The sequence below is a fragment of the Ostreococcus lucimarinus genome, chromosome 3, assembly GCF_000092065.1.
Source record: "Ostreococcus lucimarinus CCE9901 chromosome 3, complete sequence".
Classification (NCBI taxonomy): Eukaryota; Viridiplantae; Chlorophyta; class Mamiellophyceae; order Mamiellales; family Bathycoccaceae; genus Ostreococcus; species Ostreococcus sp. 'lucimarinus'.
Window position 1 is genome coordinate 503877 of NC_009357.1, and position 24284 is coordinate 528160.

The 24284-nt window shown below is 59.4% G+C and overlaps 11 protein-coding genes across 11 annotated transcripts; 6 read left to right on the top strand and 5 right to left on the bottom strand.

Annotated features, from left to right (window-relative positions):
• Positions 1–399: 399 nt before the first annotated feature.
• Positions 400–1807, top strand: OSTLU_45203 (predicted protein; the record flags this gene model as incomplete). Its single annotated transcript, XM_001416642.1, has 1 exon — positions 400–1807. One exon carries the CDS (start codon positions 400–402, stop codon positions 1771–1773), a length of 1374 nt encoding a protein of 457 aa, XP_001416679.1. The 3' UTR covers positions 1774–1807.
• An 878-nt stretch (positions 1808–2685) lies between these two features.
• On the top strand, positions 2686–3030 carry OSTLU_30638 (predicted protein; the record flags this gene model as incomplete). The annotated part of the gene is made up of 1 exon (XM_001416643.1): positions 2686–3030. One exon carries the CDS (start codon positions 2686–2688, stop codon positions 3028–3030), a length of 345 nt encoding a protein of 114 aa, XP_001416680.1.
• Positions 3031–3282: 252 nt separating this feature from the next.
• OSTLU_34049 (predicted protein) lies at positions 3283–5212 on the bottom strand (the record flags this gene model as incomplete). The annotated part of the gene is given in 4 exon segments (XM_001416931.1): positions 3283–4773; positions 4869–4870; positions 4888–4956; positions 5146–5212. 4 exon segments carry the CDS (start codon positions 5210–5212, stop codon positions 3283–3285), a joined length of 1629 nt encoding a protein of 542 aa, XP_001416968.1.
• A 623-nt stretch (positions 5213–5835) lies between these two features.
• On the top strand, positions 5836–7383 carry OSTLU_12352 (predicted protein; the record flags this gene model as incomplete). The annotated part of the gene is made up of 1 exon (XM_001416644.1): positions 5836–7383. One exon carries the CDS (start codon positions 5836–5838, stop codon positions 7381–7383), a length of 1548 nt encoding a protein of 515 aa, XP_001416681.1.
• Positions 7384–7403: 20 nt separating this feature from the next.
• Positions 7404–9255, bottom strand: OSTLU_30641 (predicted protein; the record flags this gene model as incomplete). The annotated part of the gene is made up of 1 exon (XM_001416932.1): positions 7404–9255. One exon carries the CDS (start codon positions 9253–9255, stop codon positions 7411–7413), a length of 1845 nt encoding a protein of 614 aa, XP_001416969.1. The 3' UTR covers positions 7404–7410.
• A 606-nt stretch (positions 9256–9861) lies between these two features.
• On the top strand, positions 9862–11252 carry OSTLU_30642 (predicted protein). The gene has a single exon (XM_001416645.1). It carries the CDS (start codon positions 10009–10011, stop codon positions 11113–11115), a length of 1107 nt encoding a protein of 368 aa, XP_001416682.1. The 5' UTR covers positions 9862–10008; the 3' UTR covers positions 11116–11252.
• A 265-nt stretch (positions 11253–11517) lies between these two features.
• OSTLU_14647 (predicted protein) lies at positions 11518–12390 on the top strand (the record flags this gene model as incomplete). Its single annotated transcript, XM_001416646.1, has 2 exons — positions 11518–11569; positions 11828–12390. The coding sequence occupies 2 exons, from the start codon at positions 11518–11520 to the stop codon at positions 12388–12390; spliced, it is 615 nt and encodes a 204-aa protein (XP_001416683.1).
• Positions 12391–12511: 121 nt separating this feature from the next.
• Positions 12512–13954, bottom strand: OSTLU_14648 (predicted protein; the record flags this gene model as incomplete). Its single annotated transcript, XM_001416933.1, has 1 exon — positions 12512–13954. One exon carries the CDS (start codon positions 13952–13954, stop codon positions 12512–12514), a length of 1443 nt encoding a protein of 480 aa, XP_001416970.1.
• A 668-nt stretch (positions 13955–14622) lies between these two features.
• On the top strand, positions 14623–14827 carry OSTLU_30645 (predicted protein; the record flags this gene model as incomplete). The annotated part of the gene is made up of 1 exon (XM_001416647.1): positions 14623–14827. Exon 1 carries the CDS (start codon positions 14654–14656, stop codon positions 14825–14827), a length of 174 nt encoding a protein of 57 aa, XP_001416684.1. The 5' UTR covers positions 14623–14653.
• Positions 14828–15061: 234 nt separating this feature from the next.
• Positions 15062–15664, bottom strand: OSTLU_7192 (predicted protein; the record flags this gene model as incomplete). The annotated part of the gene is made up of 1 exon (XM_001416934.1): positions 15062–15664. A coding segment is annotated over one exon (603 nt), but the record flags the coding sequence as incomplete, so codon positions are not given.
• A 1358-nt stretch (positions 15665–17022) lies between these two features.
• OSTLU_24245 (NCS1 family transporter: cytosine/purines/uracil/thiamine/allantoin) lies at positions 17023–24159 on the bottom strand (the record flags this gene model as incomplete). Its single annotated transcript, XM_001416935.1, has 1 exon — positions 17023–24159. One exon carries the CDS (start codon positions 24157–24159, stop codon positions 17023–17025), a length of 7137 nt encoding a protein of 2378 aa, XP_001416972.1.
• Between the last annotated feature and the right edge of the window lie 125 nt (positions 24160–24284).

A 24284-nucleotide genomic window follows, 5' to 3' on the forward strand; every position in this document is an offset into this window, starting at 1 on the left:
GACGAAGCGAATGGGAATTCGAGCAACGACTGGGCGAGCTCGCTCGCGGCGTTTCGAGAAGAAAAGGCGACGAAGGATCGCACGCGAGCGGAGATGGGAGCGGAGATGGCGGACATGGAAAGGAAATCGAACGAAAGCGATGATTTGATGGACACGACGTGGGTGACGGAGGCTGGGACGGTCGCGAGACGAGAGTTTAGGGGATTGAACGCGGGAGAGGAGGAGGCGACGTTCGGAGACGACGAAGCCGAATTCGTGGCGTTTGGGACGAATGAGGACGACGGCGAGGAAGTTTGGGGACCCGGTGATGAAGGGTTTGAAGTGTACATGTACGATGACGATGATGACGAGGGGGAGGGTGAAGTCACTCAGGAACGGGGTCGGGGAATACCGCGGGAGATGCGGTGCTTTGACACGGCGAAAATTTACGTAAAGGCTGGCGACGGCGGTGATGGTCAGGTTGCGTTCAGGCGAGAAAAGTTCGTGCCGCAAGGTGGACCATCGGGGGGTAACGGTGGGATCGGCGGCGCGGTGTATATTGTCGCCGATAAGAACATGAATTCTTTAGATGGATTTAGAAAAAAAGTGCACCATCGGGCCGAGGCGGGCAAACGGGGGCTCGGATCGAAGTGTGCCGGCCGTAACGGTCGCGATTTGGAGATCTTGGTGCCACCCGGAACTATCATTCGCGACAGTCGGAGCAAAACAATCATCGCAGAGATCACGAAGGCTGAACAGCGAGTGATGGTGCTCGCGGGCGGTCGAGGCGGTCGAGGGAACGCGTCCTTCAAGACGGCGAAGAATAAGGCTCCGATGATTGCGGAGTTGGGCGAAAAAGGACGTGAGTTCTGGGCTGAGATGGAACTCAAACTCGTCGCCGATGTGGGAATAATTGGCATACCCAACGCTGGGAAATCAACCTTACTCGCGAGCGTGAGCGCGGCGAAACCAAAGATTGCCGACTACCCGTTTACGACCATCGTGCCAAATTTGGGCGTCGTAGAGCGCGACTACGAGCGCATGGTGTTTGCAGACATCCCGGGTTTGCTCGAAGGGGCGTCGGAAGGGATTGGTTTAGGTTTCGAGTTCCTTCGCCACACAAAGCGAACGCGCGTGCTCATTCACGTCATCGACTGCGCGAGCGAGACGTGCTTTGAGGCGTACGACGCGATTCGCACCGAGCTCGAACTCTTCGACGAAGCCTTGCTCGAAAAGCCCGAAATCGTCGCTTTAAACAAAGTGGACGACATCGAAGCCACGGAGCGAGCGCTGCAAATGAAGGAAAAGTTTGACGCCGAGGGCATCTCTTCGCACTGCGTCTCCGCCGTCACGGGTGAGGGCGTGGAGGAGCTCCTCGCCGACGTCCAAGCCGCCCTTCGCGCCCTACCTCCGGTCGAAGATGCCTGGGCCGCTGATATCGCGGAAACGGGCGTGCGCGCCGCGGATGGAAAATCCATCGAAGATTTCACAATCGACGACACCCCGTACGCGTTCGTCGTCGCCGGCGAAGCCATCGAGCGTTTCACGCAAATGACAAACTGGGACTATTTCGAGTCCTACAAGCGCTTCGGCCGCGTCCTCGAAATGGCTGGCATCGACGCCGCCCTCAACGCCGCGGGCGCGGGCGAGGGCGACCGTATCATCATCGGCGACTTCGAGTTCGAGTGGAGCAAGGACCGCCGCGACCGCACCCTGTACGAATCCTTCAGGCAACGCGTCGCCGACGCCCCCGGCGGCCAGCGAGGCAGCCGCCACTGGCCCCACGCGTCGTGAAAACGTCAATCGCGCGCCCACCGTCGCCGTCGCGCGCCCGCGTCGTCGCCGCTGTAACCATCGAATCCAACGCGACGCCGCCTCCTCGCCGCGCCTCGCCACCGCCCCTCGGACGTCGACGCGCGCCCGAACGAAGCGCGCCTCTCCTCGCCCGCGCGGGACTCGAGCGCTCAACTGTACGCGCAAACAGTGTAAACAGCACCACCGCGATCGCGACATCGCGCGCGCCAATCGAAACGCGCGATCTCGCGATCTCGCGATCTCGCGATCTCGCGCGCCAATCAAAACGCGCGATCTCGATCGTCGCGCGATGCGAGCCACTCGTCGTCGCGTCGTCGGCGCGTCGCGCCGCGACGTCGATCGGCACTCGCGCGCGCGCCGCGCGCGCCGCGCGCGCGCGCCCGGGAAGAAAACGAACGACGCGCGGTCGCGCGCGTCGGGACGTCGGGACGTCGCGGTCGGGCGCGACGGTCGGGATAACGCGCGCGACGGTTGGGATAACGCCGCGACGGTTGGGATAACGCCGCGACGGTTGGGATAACGCGCGCGACGACGGCGACGGCGACGGCGACGGCGACGGCGACGGCGACGGCGGGACGGCGAGGTGGGTGAGATCGAGGACGGGGATTCGCGCGACGCGCGCGCGATCGGGCGGGCGCGGCGATGGCGGGACGGCGAGCGAGCGGTGGGGGGGGGGCGACGGCGAGCGACGGCGCGACGGGACGACGCGGGCGCGGGGCGAAGAAGAGCGAGAGCGGCGCGCGCGAGCGCGCGGAGAGAGAGAGGGCGCGGGAGGTCGAGACGGAGGAGGAGAACGCGCGATGGGACGTGCAAACGTATTTGGGTGGGTCGTCGCCGGCGCTCGCGCCGGCGACGTTATCGGGGTTACCGCCGTTTCCCATCGCGACTCAGATGCTGCAAAACATGACCCAAACGAACCCGTTTTGGGCAGCGCAAGCGATGCTCCATCGCGGGATCGCGATGGGGCAGAGCGCGGCGCTCCCGCAGGCGGGGGCGACGACGAACGGGGCGAGCGCGGCGACGGATGAGTTGACGCGGAAGAAATTGGCACGCAAGCAATCGAATCGCGATAGCGCGCGTAGAAGCCGGTTGCGCAAGCAGGCTGAAACGGTCGAGATAAACGTTAAAGTGAGCGAGCTCGAGCGAGAAGTCGTCGCGCTTCGTGAAGAAAATCAGCGTTTGAAAAAGCGCCTCGCCGAGAACGAAGGGCAACGTGAACGAAAAACGACAAAATGACAACCGCCGCAAAACTTGCGCGCGTACGCTTCGAAACGAGATCCTGTGAAGGACCGGTGTATTCACGTAGTTCTAATCTCTTTTCATCCAAGCTTCCCCCACTCGATTCTTTGAATACATATATTATCATTATTCTTTCACGTCTGCAACCCCGCGGGGAGAAACGTTTGCGCCGCGCTGCGAGTGTTTCGTGGCTACCGTTCATCGCCGTCCCTGACCTCTCACTCTTACAATTAACTATTGGCCTAAAGCCTACTGACCCTCCTGTTCGGGTTCGAGTTGAATCAAGTCGTCGATGCGGAGAATCGTAATCGCAGCTTCAGTGGCAAACTGGATGCTCTTCACCTTGCTCAACGCCGGCTCGAGGACACCGCTGGCGATGTTGTCGCGAAGTTCGCCCTTGACGAGATCCAAGCCCATCCCGGCGAGCTCTTCGTTACCTTGACTCTGTGCTTGATGATGAATAGCTCGAAGCTTGGCCACGAGATCGGTGGAATCCTTCGCAGCGTTGACAGAGAGTACCTTTGGGATGACCAAGAGCGCGTTGGCAAACTCGGCGATGGCGAGCTGCTCCCGGCTACCCAGAGTAGTCGCCATATTCTCCAGATAAATGCTCAACGCAGCTTCGACGGCGCCACCACCAGCGACAACCTTGCCACTTTCCAACGTCCTCTTCACGATGCACAGTGCGTCGTGCACCGAGCGGTCGATCTCGTCGAGCATATAATCGTTTGCGCCTCGCAAGAGAATTGTACACGATTGGGTGCTCGCGCAGTCCTTGATGACGACCATATCATCATCAGCCACGCGTTGCTCCACCACTTCGCCCGCAGTGCCAAGCATGGACTCGTCGAAAGTTTCTCCACCATCCATGTCGGACAGAGACAGCATCACTTGCGCCCCCGTCGCCTTGGCGATGCGGCGCAAATCATCACGATTGACGCGACGACAGGCGATAGCCCCAGCCTCGACGAAGTACTTGAGCGCCATATCATCGATGCCCTTAGAACAGAGCACGACATTGGCACCGGCGGCTAAGATCATCTTGATGCGATTGGCGGTGATTTCAAACTCTTGCTCGCGAATCTTTTCGAGTTCCTTCGGGTCGTTCACCAGCACTTGAATCCCCATCAACATCTTTGTCTTCTGCAAGTTGAAGTCGATGCACGCAATCTTTGCATTCTTGACTAACTTTGGCATCCCTTCCGCCGCACGACCGAGGTTAAGGGCGTATCCGTGCAACACCGATGACTCCTTCAAGCTCTTCCCGTGCGCCTTCAAAATGTTGATCGCCTTGATGGGATACCTGACGTCGCCCATGTCGTTGTACGTCTTGATGCTCGTGCACGCATCGACGACCAAATCCGCAAAGAAATCTTCTTCGGCACCGATGATTTTCGAGCTCATGCTCGTCTTTGCGCACTGCAACAAGGCTTCCTTCCCGAGCGTCTCCACGTCTCTCGCCAACTTACCTTCGACGTACTTGACGCTTTCTCGCATCGCCAACCTGAACCCAGCGATGATGTTCGTCGGGTGAATCTTATTCCTCACCAACTCATTCGCCCGCTTCAAAAGCTCCGCGGCGAGAATCACCACCGAAGTCGTTCCATCTCCCACTTCCTGATCCTGCAACTCGGCGAGCTCGACCAAGATCTTCGCCGCCGGGTGTTCAATCTCTAAAAGTTTCAAAATCGTCGCCCCATCGTTCGTGATCGTCACGTCACCGATATCATCCACGAGCATCTACGCGTCAAACCCTTTCATTCCGTCAGTCCTCGTCCCTCACCGCGCGCGCGCATCGTTTCGTCGATTCTCCGCGTCTCGTCCTCAAAGTCAACGCCTTCGCGTCTTCGTCACGCGCCTTGTCCAGTCCCACCGGCCCGAGCGACGTCTTCACGATGTTCGCCACCGCCATGACCGCCGTCGCTGTTCGCATCCCGCGTCGCGCGCGCGTCGTCGTCAGTCTCCGTCTCCGTCTCCGTCTCCGTCTCCCCGCTCGAAGTCGCGCGTCCCGTCGATCGTCGATCGTCGATCGTCGTCCTCGTCCCATCGCGTTCGAGATCGCGTCCCTCGTTCGCTCGCGCTTCGTCGCTCGTCGTCGTCCGCGCGCCGCACCGTTCGTCTGTCGCACGTCCTGTCCGCTCTCGCGCTCGCCGAAGAAGACGTCGGATTGTCGTCGCATGGCGCGCGGCGTCGCGCGTCGGCGAGTGGCGCGTCGGACGCGTTGACCGCGCGGCGCACTTCGCGTCGCGTCGCGTCGCGAGGCGACACAAGGCGTCGAGCGCGATGGCGCGCGTCGCGGCGTTCGCGATCGGCGTCGTCGCGGGCGCGAGCGCGTGCGTCGCGGGCGCCGCGCGCGCGGGATCGGCGCGCGGTGGCGGCGGCGACGGCGACGCGCGCGCGGGCGGCGCGCGCGCGCGCGCGGCGGAGGCGAGCGCGCGGAGGCGCGCGGAGGACGAAGGCAAGACGCGCGCGGACGACGCGGACGACGGGGAGGACGGGGAGGACGGGGAGGACGAGACGCGGGTGGTGGTGTACGCCACGCGAACGGGGACGGCGAGGCGGTACGCGGCGACGATTCGACGACGGTTGAACGATGAAGACGCGGCCGCGACGGGAGGAAAGCGAGGATACGCGCTCTTGGACGCGGCGAGCTTGGTGGATCCGGAAAAAGTGCTGGCGGGGGGGAAGAGGGTCGTCGCGATATTCGTGGTGAGCACGCACGACGGCGGCGAGGCGCCGGAATCGAGCGCGTGGTTCGCCCGTTGGGCGCGAGAGGCGGCGTACGATGAACGCACGGGATGGATGTACTTGAAAAACGTGCGTTATGCGGTGTTCGGGTGCGGGAATAGGGAGTATGGGGATAACTTCAACCGAGCGGGGCGAGAGTTGGACGCGCAGTTGGCGCGCATGGGGGGCGAACGCTTGGCGCGACGGTGCGACGGGGATGAAGCGAGCGGACGGATGGAGAAGCAGTTCGAGGAGTGGGGGGAAAAAGTTATCCGTCGGTTGTCAAATTCTACCGCATCGAGCGGGGACGATGCAGCGCACTCGCGCGTCGGTGTGGCGGAAGAACGGGACCAGTCTGAATACGCGAGCGAGGGCGAAGACGACGAGGGGGGGGCGAGCGCGGCAGGGAGCGAGGATGGTCAAGATATGGAGGACATCGCCGAAGGTGAGGGTGGAGAAAAGAAAGAAATGGTGACTGATGCTTTGCGTGGGGCGCTCACGAAGCAAGGTTACAAGATTCTTGGATCTCACTCGGGCGTGAAACTTTGTCGATGGACCAAGGCGATGCTTCGCGGCAGAGGAGGTTGCTACAAACACACTTTCTACGGCATCGAAAGTCATCGATGCATGGAAACGACGCCGTCGCTTGCGTGTGCGAATAAGTGTACATTTTGTTGGCGGCATCACACGAATCCTGTCGGGAAAACGTGGCGTTGGCAGATGGACGATCCCTTGGAACTTGTCGAAGCCGCGGTTTCCGAGCATTGCAAGATGGTGAAGCAAATGAAGGGGGTGCCAGGCGTTTTGCCCGAGAAGCTCGAAGAGGGTATGAATCCCAAACATTGTGCATTGTCTCTAGTCGGTGAACCAATCATGTACCCTGAGATTGGAAAGTTTGTAAGCGAGTTGCACTCGCGAAAAATCAGCACGTTTTTGGTGACGAATGCACAATTCCCTGAGGCAATCACAAACTTGCCTCCAATAACGCAACTATACGTCTCTGTCGACGCCGCAACGCCAGAGACCTTGAAAGCAATCGATAGACCGCTATTTGCAGACTACTGGGATCGTTTCATTGGTTCTTTGACATCCTTAAAGGATAAACAACAGCGAACTGTCTACCGCTTGACACTCGTCTCGGGATGGAACATGGAAGAAGTTGCGGCGTACGCCAAGTTGATAGACCTCGGCCAACCCGATTTTATCGAGATCAAAGGCGTGACATACTGTGGAAGTAGTGATGCATCGTCACTCACGATGAAAAACGTCCCTTATCACAAGGATGTGTGTGAATTTGGCGAGGCTATTGTCAATCTTCGTCGACGCGAAAACGGCGAGGAAGAATACGGCTTGGCGTGCGAGCACGCGCATTCTTGCTGCATCTTGCTTGCTCGAACAGACAGGTACAAAATAGATGACGAGTGGTACACATGGATTGATTATGACAAATTTCAAACCCTCGTAGCGAGTGGAGAAAAGTTCAAAGCGCTCGACTATATCGAGCGGACGCCGAGCTGGGCGACGTATGGCGCGGAAGAAGCAGGATTTGACCCAGAGCAAACGCGCCATCGTAAAGTTCGTAATCACCCAGGGAAGTTAACGAGCGACGAACCGCCAGAATAGACTATAGACTAATGTGTTATTACACCTTTAACTCCCTGCGTGAGCCGCGGAGGCGACGTCGTTGCCGTACGCCGCGATGTTCTCTTCCAAAGTATCCAAGAGATGTCGCGAAGCCGCGGGCATGAACGCCTCGAGAACACAAAGTGAAGGCTTCACAACCAACTTGATAAAACCTAGCTGGTTGGATTGTGTGCTAGCCGGTCCCGCCAGACTTCTGTCCATGAAGGGTTCTACTCGCATCCCGAGTTTGCGTTGGCGATCTCCCTGCTTGTAGAACTCAGCCGTGACGGCTTGCGCCCAAGCCAACGCTAGCTCGTACGGGCGGGCGGGATTACTAATATCTGCGCAATGTAGCGCGAATGCTAACGGTACCCAAATATTTTGCCACTGTTTAATCGGTTTGATACTATTCGTTTCCTCATCTTGTTCGTCCTCGATTTCCTTCAGCATTCGCTGCGTCAGCTCGCCATGGAACTCCATGTCGGTGTACATGATCATCTTTTGTAACCACTTCTTCAAGTCCGACTGCTCGGAATCTGTAAATTTCGCTAGCACCGCGTGCTTCTTGAGCAACGAAAAAGCTGTGAACAAGTGACCATTCTCGTTGACGCTCACATCGTTCCAACGCTCCGCCTCCGCGGATTTACAGTTGACGAGAAATGTGTTGTTGACTCCAGGATGTCCCACATCGTGAGACATGGCGGCAACAAGCATTGCAAAAGTGTGTATAGGCTCAATCTGGGACTCTAAACTTGTCTCGATGAGATAAGCCGCGGCTTGAGTCACGTCGGTGGCGTGAACGCGATTGTGATAATCGTTGTCGCGATATTTCCTCTCAATGTCTGCAATAAAGTTTGAGACAGAATTGCGATCCAAAGGTAAAGCATGAAACAAATTGAAACGGTCAAACAAACCCATACTAAGCGTTTGAAGCGGACCTTTACGTCCGCGCTCGCACTCGCTGGCGAATTTGTAGATGTCGAACGACGTCCAACTCGTGTACATCGGATTCCTGCCTACATCGGCGAAAATTGTATTCATGGACCCTCCCGGACTGTCCTCATCTCGCACGCCTTCACTGCTCGCCCGCGAAGGTAAAGAAGCGGCAGAATGATTTTGGCTCTGGATGTGATTTCTTGGTCCTCGCATCTCGATCGCCAACTGCGCCATGTTTTGCGCGAGCATGAGCGAGGAGTTGTCCGCCGTGAAAAACTGTTCGACGAAGCCTTTCGCGACTGGATCGAGCAGATCCACCGCCGCCTGTTTGCTCGCCAAACTTCCATGAATCTGTAAAATCAACGCGTTCGCTAAACTCAGCGCGTTGGCGATCGCCTGTAACGTATCTAATGGATCGCTATCTGAGCCGTGAGCGCGCTTGGAAGCTTCGAGGTCCACGAGACGGCGAACGGTGTGAAACATCGTGCGATACACCGAGTTCTCCGCAGCCGTCGACGTCCCCGGAACGAATTCACCGGTTTCCTCGTCCGCGATGATCTCATCGATCGCCGCATCCACCAACGCTTTCTTCGAGTTTGTCATCGTCGCGCCGGCGGCGGCTTGCCTGTACAGTTCGAGCGACCGTCTTCGAAGACTCTTTCGCCCCGGCGGTACCCGCGGGCTCGCGCTCGACGTCGCGAACTCCGTCAGCGTATCGCGAGACTCATAATCATCCAATTCGCTCGACTGCGACATCCGCTCGGTCCCCACCGCCCGAGTCGACCCGTTCTCGCTCAGCTCCCCGCTCCGCGCGCCCTTCGGCGACGTCGTCCCGTCCGCGCCGTCCCGAAGCGACCGTCTCCCCTCCGCGCTCGCGTTCTCCCTCCCCTCGTCCGAAGACGCTCGCGTCGACGTCTTCTTTCGAAAAAACCCCATCTCGCGCCGTCCGCCTCGTCCTCACCGCCGCGCGCGCGTCCTCGAGCGATCTCCGGCCCGCCTCGCGATGAATCCTCGATGAATCCCCGCGTCGCGTCGTTCGACGCCCCGCGATCCCGCGATCCCGCGATCCCGCGATCCCGCGATTCGCGTCGCCTCGCGCGTCGTCGACCGCCGCGTCGTCGTCCCTCCGTCGACGCGCGCGATGAAGTCCCGCGTCGCCGTCGCCGTCGCCGTCGCCGTCGCGCGCGGGATAAACCCTAAGCGACGCTTCACGACGCTTCACTCATGGGCTTTATCATCGCTCGAATGCGACGAAAACCATACGAGATCCGATCGGGCGATCGCGCGCGCCGATCGACGCACACCCGCGTGTGCGAATCCCGCGCGCGCCGATCGACGCACACCCGCGTGTGCGAATCCCGCGCGCGCGATCGCCCGATCGGATCTCCCGCGCGAATCGGATCGCGTCGCGACGCGCGATCGATCTCATGGGCTCGAACATCGCGCGAACGCGAGGAAACCGACCGCGCGGGGATTTATATCATTTATATCGCGCCTCGCCCGCGCGCGCGCGCGTCCGACGTCGCGCGACAGGTCGCGACGCGCGACACGCGGATCGGATCGCGCGCGCGCCCGACGGTCGTCCGACGACGCGCGAACGAGGACGACGCGCGACGCGCGAGACCGCGATCGAACGAGGACGCGCGAAGGATGCGCGCGGCGACGACGACGACGCCGATGTCGCGGGCGATGCGGGCAACCGGTGTGGATAAACCTCGCGCGGTGCGGGCGTCCGCGGTGCGGGCGCGAGCGACGCGGGGAGGCGCGACGCGCGCGCGGGCGGCGGCGCAAGGGATCGAACAGGAGGTGAAGATCGACGCGGCGCCGACGACGCTGCTGAGAGAGGGATCGGGCGAGGAGGGGGACGCGACGCAGATGCGGGCGAGGTTTGAGAAGATGATTCGCGCGGCGCAAAATGAGATTTGCGACGCGATCACGGCGTTGGATGGGAAGCCGTTTCACGAGGACGCGTGGACGCGACCGGGTGGTGGTGGTGGGATCTCGCGCGTGTTGCAAGATGGGAACGTGTTCGAAAAGGCTGGCGTGAACGTGTCGGTGGTGTACGGACAGATGCCGCCCGAGGCGTATCGGGCGGCGACGGGGGAGGAAGGCGCGTCTAAGGAGATGATTCCGTTCTTCGCGGCGGGTATTTCGAGTGTTATGCACCCGCATAATCCGATGGCGCCGACCGTTCACTTCAACTACCGTTATTTCGAGACGGATGCCCCCAAGGGCTCCGCGGGCGCGCCGCGCGCGTGGTGGTTTGGCGGCGGCACGGATTTGACGCCGTCGTACATTTTCGACGAAGACGTCACGCACTTCCACCAAACTTTGAAGGATATCTGCGATAAGCACGATGGCGAGTTTTACCCGAAGTTCAAGCAATGGGCGGATGATTATTTCATGATCAAGCACCGCGGCGAACGTCGCGGCGTCGGCGGCGTCTTCTTTGACGACATGAACGACCGCAGCAAGGATGAACTCCTCGCGTTCGCGACGGACATGGCGGGCGGTGTCGTCCCGGCGTACGTCCCGCTCGTCGCCAAGCACAAGGACGATGAGTTCACGCCCGAACAACGCGCCTGGCAACAAATGCGCCGCGGTCGCTACGTCGAGTTCAACCTCGTGTACGACCGCGGGACGACGTTCGGTTTGAAAACCGGCGGTCGCATCGAATCCATCCTCATGTCTCTCCCGCGCTACTGCGAGTGGCAATACGACCACGCGCCCGAAGCCGGTTCTCGCGAGGCCGACGCGCTCGACGCTTTCAAGAACCCGAGAACGTGGTGCGCGTAAGCGCGCCTCGTCCCTCGAGCGCGTGCTCTCTTAGTTTCGCCTCGTTCCGTCGTCGCGTCGACGCGCGTCGACGCGCCGCCTGCCGAGGCCCCTTTACGCACCATTCAATCATTCAAACGACGAAGATTCGAGTTTTAAAATCGAAATCAGAATTCACTCCCGTCGTCCCCGCGTCTCGCGCCCTCTCTCGCCGTCTCGCCCTCGTCCTCGCGCTCGCCCGCGGGCCACCGGTGGCTCGAGCCTCCGCCTCGCGCCGCGTCGCGTTCCGCACTCCTCCGCGCGCGCGACGTCCGCGCGCTCGACGCCGTCGCCGAAGAACGTCGACGCGAACGCGCGCGACTTCGTTCGCGCTTTCATCGACACGCACCGAGCTTCGACGCGCGGCGTCGAGCGTCGATCGCGATGGGCGGAGACTCGTTGGTCGTCACCCCCACGGGAGAGCTTCCGTTTCAGTGTGCGTGCGAACGACGCGCGAGCGCGCGGACGACGCGACGAGACGACGCGCGCGACGCGCGCGCGAGAGACGGGATCGCGCGGCGACGCGCGACGCGAACGAGACGGTCGAAGGCGTTCGATCGCGAAGAGATCTTTGAATTTCAAAGTGGATTATCGGAGACGCGGACGCGCGAGGCGCGCGTGTGATCGACGCGGTGACGAGGGAAGACGGGAGACTGACGATGAATCGATGAATGCGATGTTTCGCGAAACGCAGTCGAACTTAGAAAGCAGTGCGCGGCTGAACTGGTGTTGAAGAACCCCACGGGGGCGAAGCAGGCGTTCAAGGTGAAGACGACTTCGCCGAAGAAGTATTGCGTCAAGCCAAACACTGGAATCGTCGAGCCCGGGGCCGAGATTAAGGTGACGGTGATGATGCAGGCGCATCGAGAGATGCCGGCGGACTTCAACGCGTGCAAGGATAAGTTTCTGATCCAATCGACGCCTAGCGGAGACTCTTCGGATATGACTGAGTTGTTCTCGCGACCGCCTACGAGTATCTCCGAGACTCGACTTCGCGTGAAGTACGTCATGAGTGGTAAGACCGCGGCGATGGCCGAAGAGGTTACTCTTGCGCCGCCGCCGGCGAACGAGAGCGCGGAGCAGGAGCGGGCGCGCTTGCAGCGCGATGTGGCTCTCTTGCAGTCGCGAAACAAGGCGCTGGCGAACGACATGAATCTGATGATGAAGAAGGGCGGTAAGAGCATCGTTAAGGGTTTTACTTTGCTTCACATCTTACTCACGGCCATCTTGGCTTTCGTGCTCGGTCGTTATTTGTAATCTCGAAATGTAGAAACGCCACTCAGAGTTGTGACAATGAAAAAAGGTTTGCATTTATATTGAAACAAGCGCGCTTCTATGAATCAAAAGATAGAAGAAAAGATACACAAGACTGAAAAGATTACAACCCGAGCTGCACGCGCGACTCGGATGATATTTCGTCGACATCTTCGGTTGACGCCTCTTCATCAGAGGTGTTGCCGATCGAGGTGTCGAGTAAACCGGTTTCGTCGCGCATGCGCTGAACGAAAATTCTGAACGACTCGAAAGCGAACGGACTGAAAAGCTCGGCGTTGAATCTCAAAAACGTGAAACAGGCCATCGGAGGAAGCATTGTGCCCTCTCGCCACATTTCCTCGTCGTTGCCCTCTCCAGCGCAATTTTTGATGATTTTATCATACGCTGCCTGATCGAATCGACAGAGCGCGTTTTCGCCCGCGAAAGGGACATCGAATCGCGCACACGCTGAGCGAATCTGGCGCAATAAACCCTCGGGTCCGCAATAGCAGTACCACGGATGATCGCTGTCGTGCATCTCGACACACGTAAAGTTCAAGCGAGCGCCGTGCTTCTTGCAAACTCTCACGATCGGGGCGTAGCCATCGCGTTCGGAAACAAATTCCCCGGCACGAGTGTTGAAATATCCAGCGGTAAGCTCTGCGGCGTGTGAACGAACGTTATACCACCAATGCACTCCTGCACATTTAATGGCGAGCGTCACTCCGCGTTTATCAAAGACTCGCTTCGTCATCTCGAGCATCCGATCGCCGTGGTTAACGAGTTCGCTCGAGTACCAAGACAAGAAGAACGATCCATATTCAGAGTCCCAACTACCTCCGTCGTAACGAAAGAAACCGGTCTCAAAGGGTAGGTTGTTGTATCCGCCGGTGTCGTGCGGGCCCGATCCGCCCCACTCAATGTGTCCAGCCTCCGACGCCGCGCGAGAGAGAGACAGAAGAGAGCGTTGATCGTAACATTGAAATTCACCAATACCGGGAAATCGCCATTGCGATGCTTTTTGCGCAAATCTGTTCTCTGGATACGCAGGATACCGCAACTCGCCGCATGGTCCGCAGCCGACGGCGATTTCAGTCAGCGTCGTTCCGAGCTCAGCCTTGAAGGTGTTTCTAAAACTAATCATGAAGTCCTTGTACGTATTCATCGGTGTTCGTCCGGCCAACGTCGCGGCGTTGTCGGCCCAAAGCGAAATACACTCCGGATTCCGATAGCCGTACTGATCGGTGAAGAACAAGTCTGGGTCCTTCTTCCCCGCTTCGAGCACCCAGTCGGGCAAAGGAATTTCCACGACGTCTCCAACGTTCGCCCCGCACGCGTGAAACGACATCACCGCCTGTACTTTCAAACCAGCGTCTTTTATCATGTCGATAACTTCTCTATACGCCGCCCAGTCGTACTTTCGCGGACCGTCGCGTTCGACGATGCCCCACCACACGTCGATCATCACGCCCTCGACTCCAATTTCGCTCAGCGCGCGCAACCCACGCTCGAGCGCCTCGGGATCGTTCACCTCACCATCATTCGTCACCACGTTTAAAGGAAGCATCACGTACACCGGCACCGGCTTTCGCACGTACTTTGGCTCGAACGAATCCGCCGCCGCGCGTCCCACCTCCGCCGCGTCCCTCCCGTCGAACGCGCGCGTCCGCGTCATCGTCTCCCGTCGCCCCACCCCAGATCGTCGCTCGACCCACGCGCGTCGTCCGACTCCGCGCTCGCGTCGCGCGAGTCCTCCTCGCCGTTCGCGCCGCGCGTCCGCGCGCGTCGCGTTCGAAGACGTCCCCGCCGCGCCCACCATTTCCGCCCCCATCGCCCGCATCCCTCCGTCGCTCGCGCTTCCGACGTCCCCGATTCACCGTCGCGTCCTCGCGCGCCGTTCGGTCGCGCGCGCGTCGCGCTTGCCCTCGCCTATCGCGCGAGCACCGCGTCGATCCCACGAATTCGCGCGTCCGACGACGATTGAATGCGCGGGAAACCTCGTCGTCGTCGCGTCGCGTCGCGCGCGTCCGCGCCCGCGCGTCGCGGACCCGTCGTCGCGGCGACCGCGATCGTCGCGCGCCTATCGCGCGAGCCGCGAGGCGTCCGCGATCGGCGCGCGCGTCTCTGGCGCGCGCGCGCGTCGACCGCGGTCGGCACCCGTCGCGATCGTCGGACTGTTTGCCCATAGGAAGGGACGTCCCGACGACGACGCCGTCGTCGGCGCGCGCGCGGCGCGACTCGCCGACGCGCGCGCGCCGATCGCCGCATGGAGCCGGCGACGCTGACGGTCCTCGCGATCTGCGCGCTCGCGGGCGCGAAACTGTCCGTCGGGGGGTACCTCGCGTGGACGCATCGCGGCGCGTGTCGACGCGAGCGCGGCGGACGCGCGGGCGCGGACGCGCGCGAGGAGGACGCGCGCGAGGACGCGAAGGCGGCGTGATTCGACGCGCGGGGATCGATCGGGGGCGCGGTCGGTCGGAACGCGCGCGCGCGCGCGCGCGCGGTGTGTTCGCGCTGGGAGTTTCGAGGGACGGTTGAATTAATCTCGTCGTCGTCGGCGCCGCGAGAAGAGACGCGCGCGCGCGGCGCGAGCGACGGGAGACGATGGGATGGACGGGAAGTTTGAGCGATTTTGCTACTAAACGCTCGCTAGAGGTCATCGGACGCCGACGGAGACGATGTCCCACACGAGACGCCGACGGAAATATTCCATGTGTTTCTGGGAAAACGCGAGTTCGGCGCCGGCGGAGAGGTAGTCAGCGTATTTGATCATGAAGACGCCGCAATCGCATCCGTTCTTTTGCAGGGGGATGTCTTTGGGGTAGGCTTCGATCCACTCGTCCGGGTCCCAGTCCTCGTTGAGTTTATTCTTTGCCTCGTCGATGAGCCAACGCTTGAGATTCTTCACCGCGACGCCGCTCTCGCCGAGGAGAGAGTCGTAGTAACTGATGCGCTTCTTGCGCGTATCGATCTCAGCGAGCACCCAGTGTACGGATTGATGAATCGGTACGAAGATTTTTTCGCAGCGCAACACGTCGTACTTGAGCTTCTTCGGCAACGTCCATCTTCGGACGTTCGAGTAGTCGTACATGTTGCTATCCTGGTACAACTTGTTGATGAAAAAGGTGCTGAAAAAGTGCACCTTTGGCTGCGTCTCTCCTTTGGGCATACTATTTATGGCGCGTTGAGACAGCAAACCGATGGCAAAATTTGCAACCTCGTCGTTCAACCACGTGCCCGTCTTCAGAGTGGCAATGTCTTTTCCAGTGGCGTCGAGTGCACCCTGACCGACGAACGAACCGCTCGCTAAGATCTGCGTCGACGGCGCTCGCAACGCATCTTGAACAGCTTCGAGCTGAGCCGCGGTGAGCGGCTTGAGGAACTTTTTAGCGGCCTTTTCGCGCTCTCGTCGCCTCTTGTGTTCCTCAGCCTCGACGCTCAGGCGCGAGAGTTGTTCCTCTAACCCGCTCGAAGTGGACGCAGAGAGCACTTGGTTCAACTTCTCTCGCCTGATTCTCAACGTTTCTTGCATATCACGAATTGTTGCCGCATGCTTTGCCGAGAGCGATTCCGTCGGCGCGGTCGCCGCGTCGCGGCGGCTGGCGCGGTCCTTCTCTAAAGCCGCTCTTTGCGAACGTCCGGCGAGCGTTCCGTTCTCATGAGACGCGATCAACGCCTTGTAGTCTGACAAACCTTTCGGATCGTCCCACTTGCGCGTGTTGACGTACTTTTTGAACGCATCTCCGAAAATATTGACCTTTTCGAACCGCTTAAACGTCGCGGCGCCGCCAAATCCTCGCTCGACGTCGCGCCCGTTCGAATCTTCCAAAACGCGCGCGTCTCTCATCCCACTCTGCGTTGTCCCCATGATGACGTCCCCGTACCCTCTATATACTACAGCACCACCGATCTCACTTCGCACCGACGTCCCACCCGGTTTGCCAAACGCGCTCGCCGTCCTTCTCCACGCCGCGTCCCGTCTGGCCTCTCGCGCAAACGTTGACCCCGTCCCTCCGCCCTCCAGCGATCGATCGCGCCCACTCCCCCCCACAACGTCGTCAAACAATCCAAAACGTCTCGGCGGCGTCGAATACGGATGCGCACGCGCGTATGCCACGCGTTCGCTCCAAGGACTCGTTCGCTGCAGCGCCCCGCCCGGGACGAGCACCGGCGTCGCGTGATCGATCTCTCCCGACCTCGCCGCGGCGCGTCCGTGATCTCGCTCGAGCGCCTCTAGCGTAGAAATCGTCCTCTCGCCCGTCTGTCGATCGCGCGCGAGCCCGTCGCGGGCGTACGTCGTCGTCAGGGGATCTTTAAACACCGCGCTGCGCGGGTTCAAGTGGTGCTCGTGACGCGCGAGAATGTCGTCGCGCACGCTACCTCGAGCGCTCGCCGGCGCGTTCTCGTCGAACGGTCGATGCGATCGTGACATTCGCACGCGTCGTGCGCGAGCACGGGACGCGGGACGCGCGCAGTGAGCGTCGCGGGACTCGAAGTGTGGGATCATCGTCCTGTCTTGTATGGGCGTCCGCTCGGCGACGGGGCGCGACGCGAGCGAGGACGTGGATGTGACGTGGATTGTGCAATATTCTGATTCGTGTTATTATGAGAAATGCTTCAGTTGCAGCGCTCAAATCACAGCTTGAGCCTATCGCGAATGAGTTCAGCGATGGAGTCCTCTCCGGGACCGATATCCTTGAAGGCGTCGAGAACTTCAACGATGACGTCTTGGCGGCGCTTCCACTTCGGGCTTCCCTTGTTCACACCCGTGGTGCTGAAGGTGCGCAAGACATCCACAGCGGCGGATGGCGTGAGCCCAGTCAAGAGAGTCGCGGCGAGTTTCACATCAGGTTCGGGTTTGTCTTCCGGCTTCTCCACGCCCGGGCGCGCGCCGAACCCGAGGCTCGCACGGCGAACAATGCTCACTTGTTCTTCAATCTCCAATCCAGCATAAATAACCTTCGCAGTCTTGACGTTGCGGTTTGCAACGACGCGGAGGATTTCGACCCCGTTGTACACAACGCTTCGCAGGTAGTACGGAAGGACGAATTCAGCGACACCAACCATGCGACCGGGCTCGGACATGTTAACCAAACCGATGGCGGCTTCGGCGTCTCCAAGGTTCTCCACCATAATGTCAATCAACGTCGCAGCACGGGTCAAATCGAGACCCATGAGCGCTTCAGCGCCTCGGGTATCTTTTGCGCGCCACAAAGCAGCTAGGGCTGTCGCCGCAGCTTCCACGTTGGCTGCTCCTTGAAGGATCAACGTTGCGGCGATCGGATCTTCGTCTTCAGAGAGCTCGAGGACAACCTCTTCGATTTCCTCCTTGGATGCGCTCTTTTCAAGTCGCTTTTGCAAACGAGATGCACGCTCATCGGTGACTTCGTTGTCCGGCTTTGACGCGGCTTCAGCTTGTTCGGCCGCGCGCTCCGCGGCGGCTGCAGCGTCCGCCTTTGCCTTTGCCTCAGCGGCTACGGCTTCCGCCTTTGCCTTGGCCTGTGCATCCGCCTTGGTCTTGGCCTGTGCATCCGCCTTTGCCTTGGCCTCTGCATCCGCCTTTGCCTTGGCCTCTGCATCCGCCTTTGCCTTGGCCTCTGCATCCGCCTTTGCCTTGGCCTCTGCCTCTGCCTTGGCGTCCGCCTTGGCTTTGGCCTCTGCCTCTGCCTTGGCTTTGGCCTCTGCCTCTGCCTTGGCCTTGGCGTCCGCCTTGGCTTTGGCCTCGGCATCCGCCTTTGCCTTGGCTTCAGCATCCGCCTTTGCCTTAGCCGCCTTCGCCTCTTCTTCAGCCTTACGCTTCGCTAATTCGGCTTCCTTTCGCTTCGCTTCCTCAGCAGCCTTCTGAGCTTTCGCAGCCTCCTCCTGCGCCTTGGCTTCCGCCTTGCGACGTTCTTCCGCCTCCTTCTCAGCGCGACGCTTCGCCTCGGCAGCCTCCTTCTCAGCTTGCTTTCTCTTCTCTTCTTGTTCCTTCTCGAGACGCTTCTTCTCCTCCTCAGCTCGTTTGGCAGCCGCCTTAGCGTCCTCGTCAGCTTTTTTCTTGGCGCGCGCAGCTTCCTCCTCAGCTTGCTTGGCCTTTGCCGCAGCTTCCTTCTCAGCTTGTTCTTTGGCGCGGCGCTGCTCTTCAGCTTGACGCTTCAAGTCTTCTGCTTGCTTTTTGGAGTCCTTCTTCGCTGCTTCAGCCGCCTTGCGACGGCTTTCCTCTTCGTCGAGGGCCAATTGCTTGCGTCTTTCCGAAGCAGCCACGCGCTCGGCCTCCGCCGCTGCAGTTGCAATTCGTAACTCCTCCGCGCGTTCAGCAGCTGCGACGGCTTCAAGACGACGGGATTCTTCGAAGCTGATCGTCGAAGATTCTTTGAACAAAACGCCCTCAGTTTCGGTCTGGTTGAAAAATCTACGAGTGTCCTCGTCTTGTCTAGCGGCCCACTCTGAATCTCTCCTGCTCAAAGTTTCTGCGTTCCATGCAAGACGTCGAGCATCAATTTCAGCGATGATGGCGGCGAGCTCGGCTTCGAGCTGCTTGATACGCATCTCAGCCACCTTTCTACGGGCGTCTTCCTCTTCACGTAGAGCTCGCTCGGCACGAACAGCTGCGTCAGCTTCCGCGCAGACAGCAGCGTGACGTCCATCTTCATTGTGAGTTCTAGTCTGCTCCTCCGTCACGGTGCGTTCAATGGACATCTGGGACTGAGCACGGCGCGCCTTAAACTCTTCGTAGTTGGCCGCTGCAGTCTTTTCGAGAGCTTGCAATTCGGGAATGAGGATTTGAAGTTGCGACTCCATCTGCGTAATAGTAGCGTTGAGATTCTGCATCATGTTGTCGATAGCAATAGGCGAAGCAGCGGCAAGTCGCCGCGCATCTTCCTTACGTTGTCTCTCCTCCATCATCTTCCTGAACTCGGCGCGACGAGCTTCCTCGGCGTTGAACAAAGCCTTGATCTTCGCCGCAAAGTCGTCAATCTCTTTCTGCTTGCGCTCGCACTGCGCGTCAAAATCAGCTCTTCGTTGTTTCTCAGCGGCCTCCTTTTGCGCGATGGCGTCGGCAGCTTGCTTACGGCGCATCTCCTCTTGAGTCTGTAAGAACTCCTCCTTGGCTTCAAGTTCCGCTCGGAACTTGTCGAGAATGTCCGGCAGTTCATCACGGAATCGGTCGCGTCTAGCGTCCTCTTTCGCGATAATATCGTCGTCGATGGCCTTTTGATCGGCAATCTTCTTGTCCATCGCCTTGCGTCGGGCTTCTTCTTCGGCACGGCGCATGGCTTCGTCGCGCACAAGCTTCTTGAGCTCTTCACGCATTTGCAGCAGCTTGGCGTCTTCTCTCAGGCGCTCGGCCGCATCTTCCGCGCGAAGACGTTCATCTTCGGCTATAGCTTCTTCACGAGACTTTCTGAACTCCGTGACTCTTTGCGCTTCAGCCTCAAGTGCAGCCTTGGCGGCGGCATCAGCTTCGCGTCGACGACGTTCCAAGTCGCGAATGAAATCGTCAATTTCTTGACGCTTTCTGGACACCTCATTCGCATGATCTTCACGTCTGCGTTCTTCCTGAGCGCGGAGATCTTCTTCAGCTCTTTGTTTTGCTTGGAGTTCAGCCTTGAAAGCTTCACGACGAGCAAGCTCGGAGGCCCACGCAGCGTCTTCGTCGGAGCGCATCTTTGTAATGCGTTCTTCCTCGGCGTTGCGACGAGCGTCTTCCTCGGCCATCTTCTTTCTCTCGGCTTCCGCAGCAGCACGAATAACATCTTCCGCTTCTTTAGCTCTAGCATCTTCTCTGGCGCGACGAGCTTGTTCTTCTGCGTCGCGACGCGCTTGTTCGCGATCCCAATCGGCACGGCGTTGATCTTCACGAGCTCGAGTGCGTGCCTCGTCTTCTTCGCGACGACGAAGCTCGTCAGCTGCGCGGGCTCGGCGATTCTCCTCCGCAACGATAGCACGCTCGAGCGCTTCTTTTCGCGTGCGACTCTCGCCTTCTTGCGCGCGACGTTTATTCTCGGCCTCCATACGTAACCGTTGCTCTTGTTGCTCCATGTCCCGCAACTTTTGCTCTGCGGCGACGCGACGGCGATTTTCAGCTTCCACTCTTTCGGCTTCCTTGCGCACAGCCTCGGCAGCAGCAGCATCGGCTTCACGTCGACGGCGCTCTTCCTCTTCACGCTTTCTACGCTCTGCTTCAGCAGCAGCCAAAAGGTCTTGCTTGGCTTGTTTACGTCTCGCTTCTTCCGCTTCACGTTGAAGCTGTTCCTTCGTCTTGAATTCATCCTTGTTGATGATGAAATCGATGCGACGAGAATCTTCAGAAGTGCGTCGCAGACCTTCTTGGGAATTGAAAATCAAATTCGCCTTGTCTTGTTCTTGCTGACGACGTGTTTCTTCTTCCTTCTTAGCCGCTTCTTCTCGAGCAAGTTCTTCTTCATGACGCTTATTTTCGGCACGACGTTGATCCTCTTCGGCACGAAGTCGGTTTTCAGCTTCTCGCGCAGCTCGAGCGGCATCGTCGTAAGCACGTCGACGCGCATCTTCGGCTTCTCTTTTGCGGCGTTCAGCATCCTCAGCGGCCTCAGCTTGCGCCTCGACACGAGCGCGCCGTTGATCTTCATCAGCAATTTTGCGCTTTTCAGCCTCTTCGAGGATCTTGATTTCTTCAAGTCGAGATTTGTGGTTGGCCTCAGCAGTGGCGATGCGTCGCACCTCTTCAGCGTTGATTCGAGCGATCTCTTGAGCATACTTTTGCCGTCGGTTTTCTTCCGTATCCTTAAGACGAATACCAAGCTGCTTGAACTCTTCAAGGGCTCGACGCTTAGCGGCGAGATCATCGTCCTCTGCCTTTCGCCGATCGCCTTCTGCCTTTGCAGCGGCTCGCATCGCAGCTTGCGCGTTCGCGGCGCGAATTTCTTCAGCCTTAAGCGCAGCTTCGATGTCTTGCTTTCTGCGATCAGCGTCATTTTCGGCAGCGATGCGTCGATCTTTTGTATCGCGTTCGAACTTGACAATCGCTTCCCGGAGAGCGTTGATGGCAGCTTCGGCTTCGCGGCGGCGCTTGTCCTCGTCGTCGCGACGCTTTGCCTCGTCATCCTCCATTTGTAGAAGCTTACGCGCAGCATCATCACGACGACGTTCCTCCGCAGCTTGACGATCGGCTTCTTCGCGTTCAAGACGCGCACGTTCATCATCAACTGCGCGTCTGATGTCTTCACGAGCCTGCTCTCGCCGGGTATCCTCCGTTTCCTGGAGACGCCTCTCTTCTTCAAGCTCACGCGCGTGTTCGTCATCCCACGCTCGTCGTCGAGCTTCTTCAGCGGAACGATCGGCGGCGAGAGCATCTCGCATACGTTGAATTCGAGCCTCAGCTTCCGCACGACGCCGATTTTCTTCATCTTGCAAACGAGCCTCCTTCTCCAAAAGAGATCGCGTCTCGGTGTCGAATCTTGCTCGAAGATCGGCCTCGAGTCCCTTCGCCTTCTCAAAGTTATTCTTCGCCAAGTTGATATCTTGTTCACCTTGCGCGCGGCGTAGTTGAATAGAGTTGCGAAGGGCATCGATTTCCTTTCGGCGGCGTTCGATTTCTTCGCGCAATTTCGCGACTGAAACGGGTGCGCCATCATCGCCACCCATGAGGTCCTCGAGGTCACCCTTTTGTGTCTCAGTGATGACCTTAGTCGTGATGATCTCTTCCGAGTAAATGGCTTCACATTCGTCGTACAGCCTATCGATCCTCTCCTTCTCGAGTCGACGACGTCTGTTCTCTTTACGCCGCTCGTTGTTTTCATCCTCGACAGCCTTTCGAAGAGCCTCCTCGGCTTCCTTGCGGCGTCTATCTTCCTCCTTGCGAAGTTTACGCTCGCGAGCATCGATTTCGTCGTGGTATTCCTCGTCCGGCAATTCTTCACGCCTACGGGCGAGACGCGTGTTCACCTTCTCTCGCGTCGTGATTATCGTCTTCTTCGTTCGTCCATCAAAGCTGTACGCTACCGATGTTGTGACGGTGCCTGCGGCGTCTCCGATGGATGCCGCGACTTCACCGAGCCTCACCGGCTTCATCTCAAGCAAGTGAATGAAGAGATAGACGATGAAAGCAATCGCAGCACCGATAATACTTGCGTACTCCATGTTCACTACGTACGTGTAGAACGCGCCAGAACCCGAGAAGGCACCGGCTTCGATCAAATAGGAAACACCAGAAATGAGTGAAAGCAAGTTGGGCGCCGCCGCGACGGCAATGGCAATCATGGCGCGTGGATTCACGCCCTTAAAGAACCAATATGGACCCTTAGTATCGCGCGTCTGCATTGCTCGTCGCGATAATTTGCCAGCACGCATAAGCCAGAAGTCACACAAAATCACACCGAGCACGGGAGAGACTAACAACGAACCAACGCCAATGATCCACGAGGCAGCGGCGACGACTTGTTGCCACATCAACTGAGCCGGCGCAAAGAGGCCGACAGCGCAGGTGATGATGAGCGCTGCTTGCTTGGACGAGATCGTACCACCAAGATAGTTCTTGGTCTTTGCCCACGGAAGCGAGAATTCTTGCATATACTCCTGCGGACCAACGACGTTTGCGGCACTGTTCGTCACGAGCGAGGCGATGGCAATGGACGCAAATAAAATCGGCTTCGGCGCTTGCGCCATGGCCGCGGCGACGATAGCAAACAAACCGGACAGCAAGGGAAGCCAGAAAAACTGACCAATAGGTGCAGTTCTAGAGCCCTTGATGTGCGCTGTGTAATCTGGATACACGCTCGCGAGCGTCACCCAAACGCCCACCATAAGCCAAGCGTGCTTCCAGAACTCGTTCGGCAAGGCGCCCGGCATACCCGCGGAAATCAACGAACCGATCGCGGTCTGAGGAATACCTTGACGCAAAGTCCAAGCGATGAAACCTGCCACGAGCGCTAAGACGGTCTGACCAGACGCGAGAAGTCTCGATGAAGGGACGGTGCGCAAGGAAATTGCGAGCTGCACCACCCAAAACATCGCGTACGACATCGCTCGCACGACTACATCGCTTTCGATACTCGCGGCGATAAACGTCGTTTTGAACAATCCGAACACCGCTTCGCCCCCGACCAAAGTTTGCACGGCGTAGAGCAAGAATCCAAGCGTCGCGCGACAGGCGTCGGTGAACTCCGCCCCCCAAATCCCGAAACTCGAACGCGCCAGGATCGGCATATTCAGTTCGTACTTCGCCGCGGGGTATCCGATTGCAGAGATAAATGGCATCGCCATCAAAGTACCGAGCGCTGTCGCCAAACCGAGTTCATACCAGAGCAACGGCGCGAGCGTGTGCAAGTTCCACCGAACGAAACCGTACGGCACCGAATACATCACCGCGCACGTCGCCAGCGCCGCCCACAGCGAGAGTTCCTTGCCCTTCTCGATCGCATTCTCCTCCGTCGTCGGCGGGATGATCAAATCCTCGTCCCCAGGCGCGACGATGAACCCTTCGTCATCCTTATCGTCGTCGCCGGTTTGATCGGCGTACCCCAATCCGACGGCGTTCGCGCGCGTCGACGCCTCCCTCATCCCCACGCCTCGCCTTCGCGTCCCACCCGCGCACGCGGCCTCCCACGCCAATCCACATCGTTTCTTTCCTCCACCGACCACGCGCGCGACGACCGTCGCGCCCCGCGCGCGCGCCCCGCCCCCCGCCGTTGCCGCATGCGATTGCCCAACGATTGATTTCGCAAATGTCCCGATCGACCCCGCCCGTCGCCCGCTCTCGCGCGCGCCGCTCCGCCGCTCCGCCGCCGCGCTCGCGGCGGCGCGCAGCGCCATTCGCGCTCGCGCTCGCGACGACTCGCGCGTCCGCGCCACGCACGTCCGCGCGCGCGGCGTTCTCACGCGCGCGAAGAGCGAGCGAATTTAAGGGATCGTCGACGAAGATACGACGTCGCGGCGGT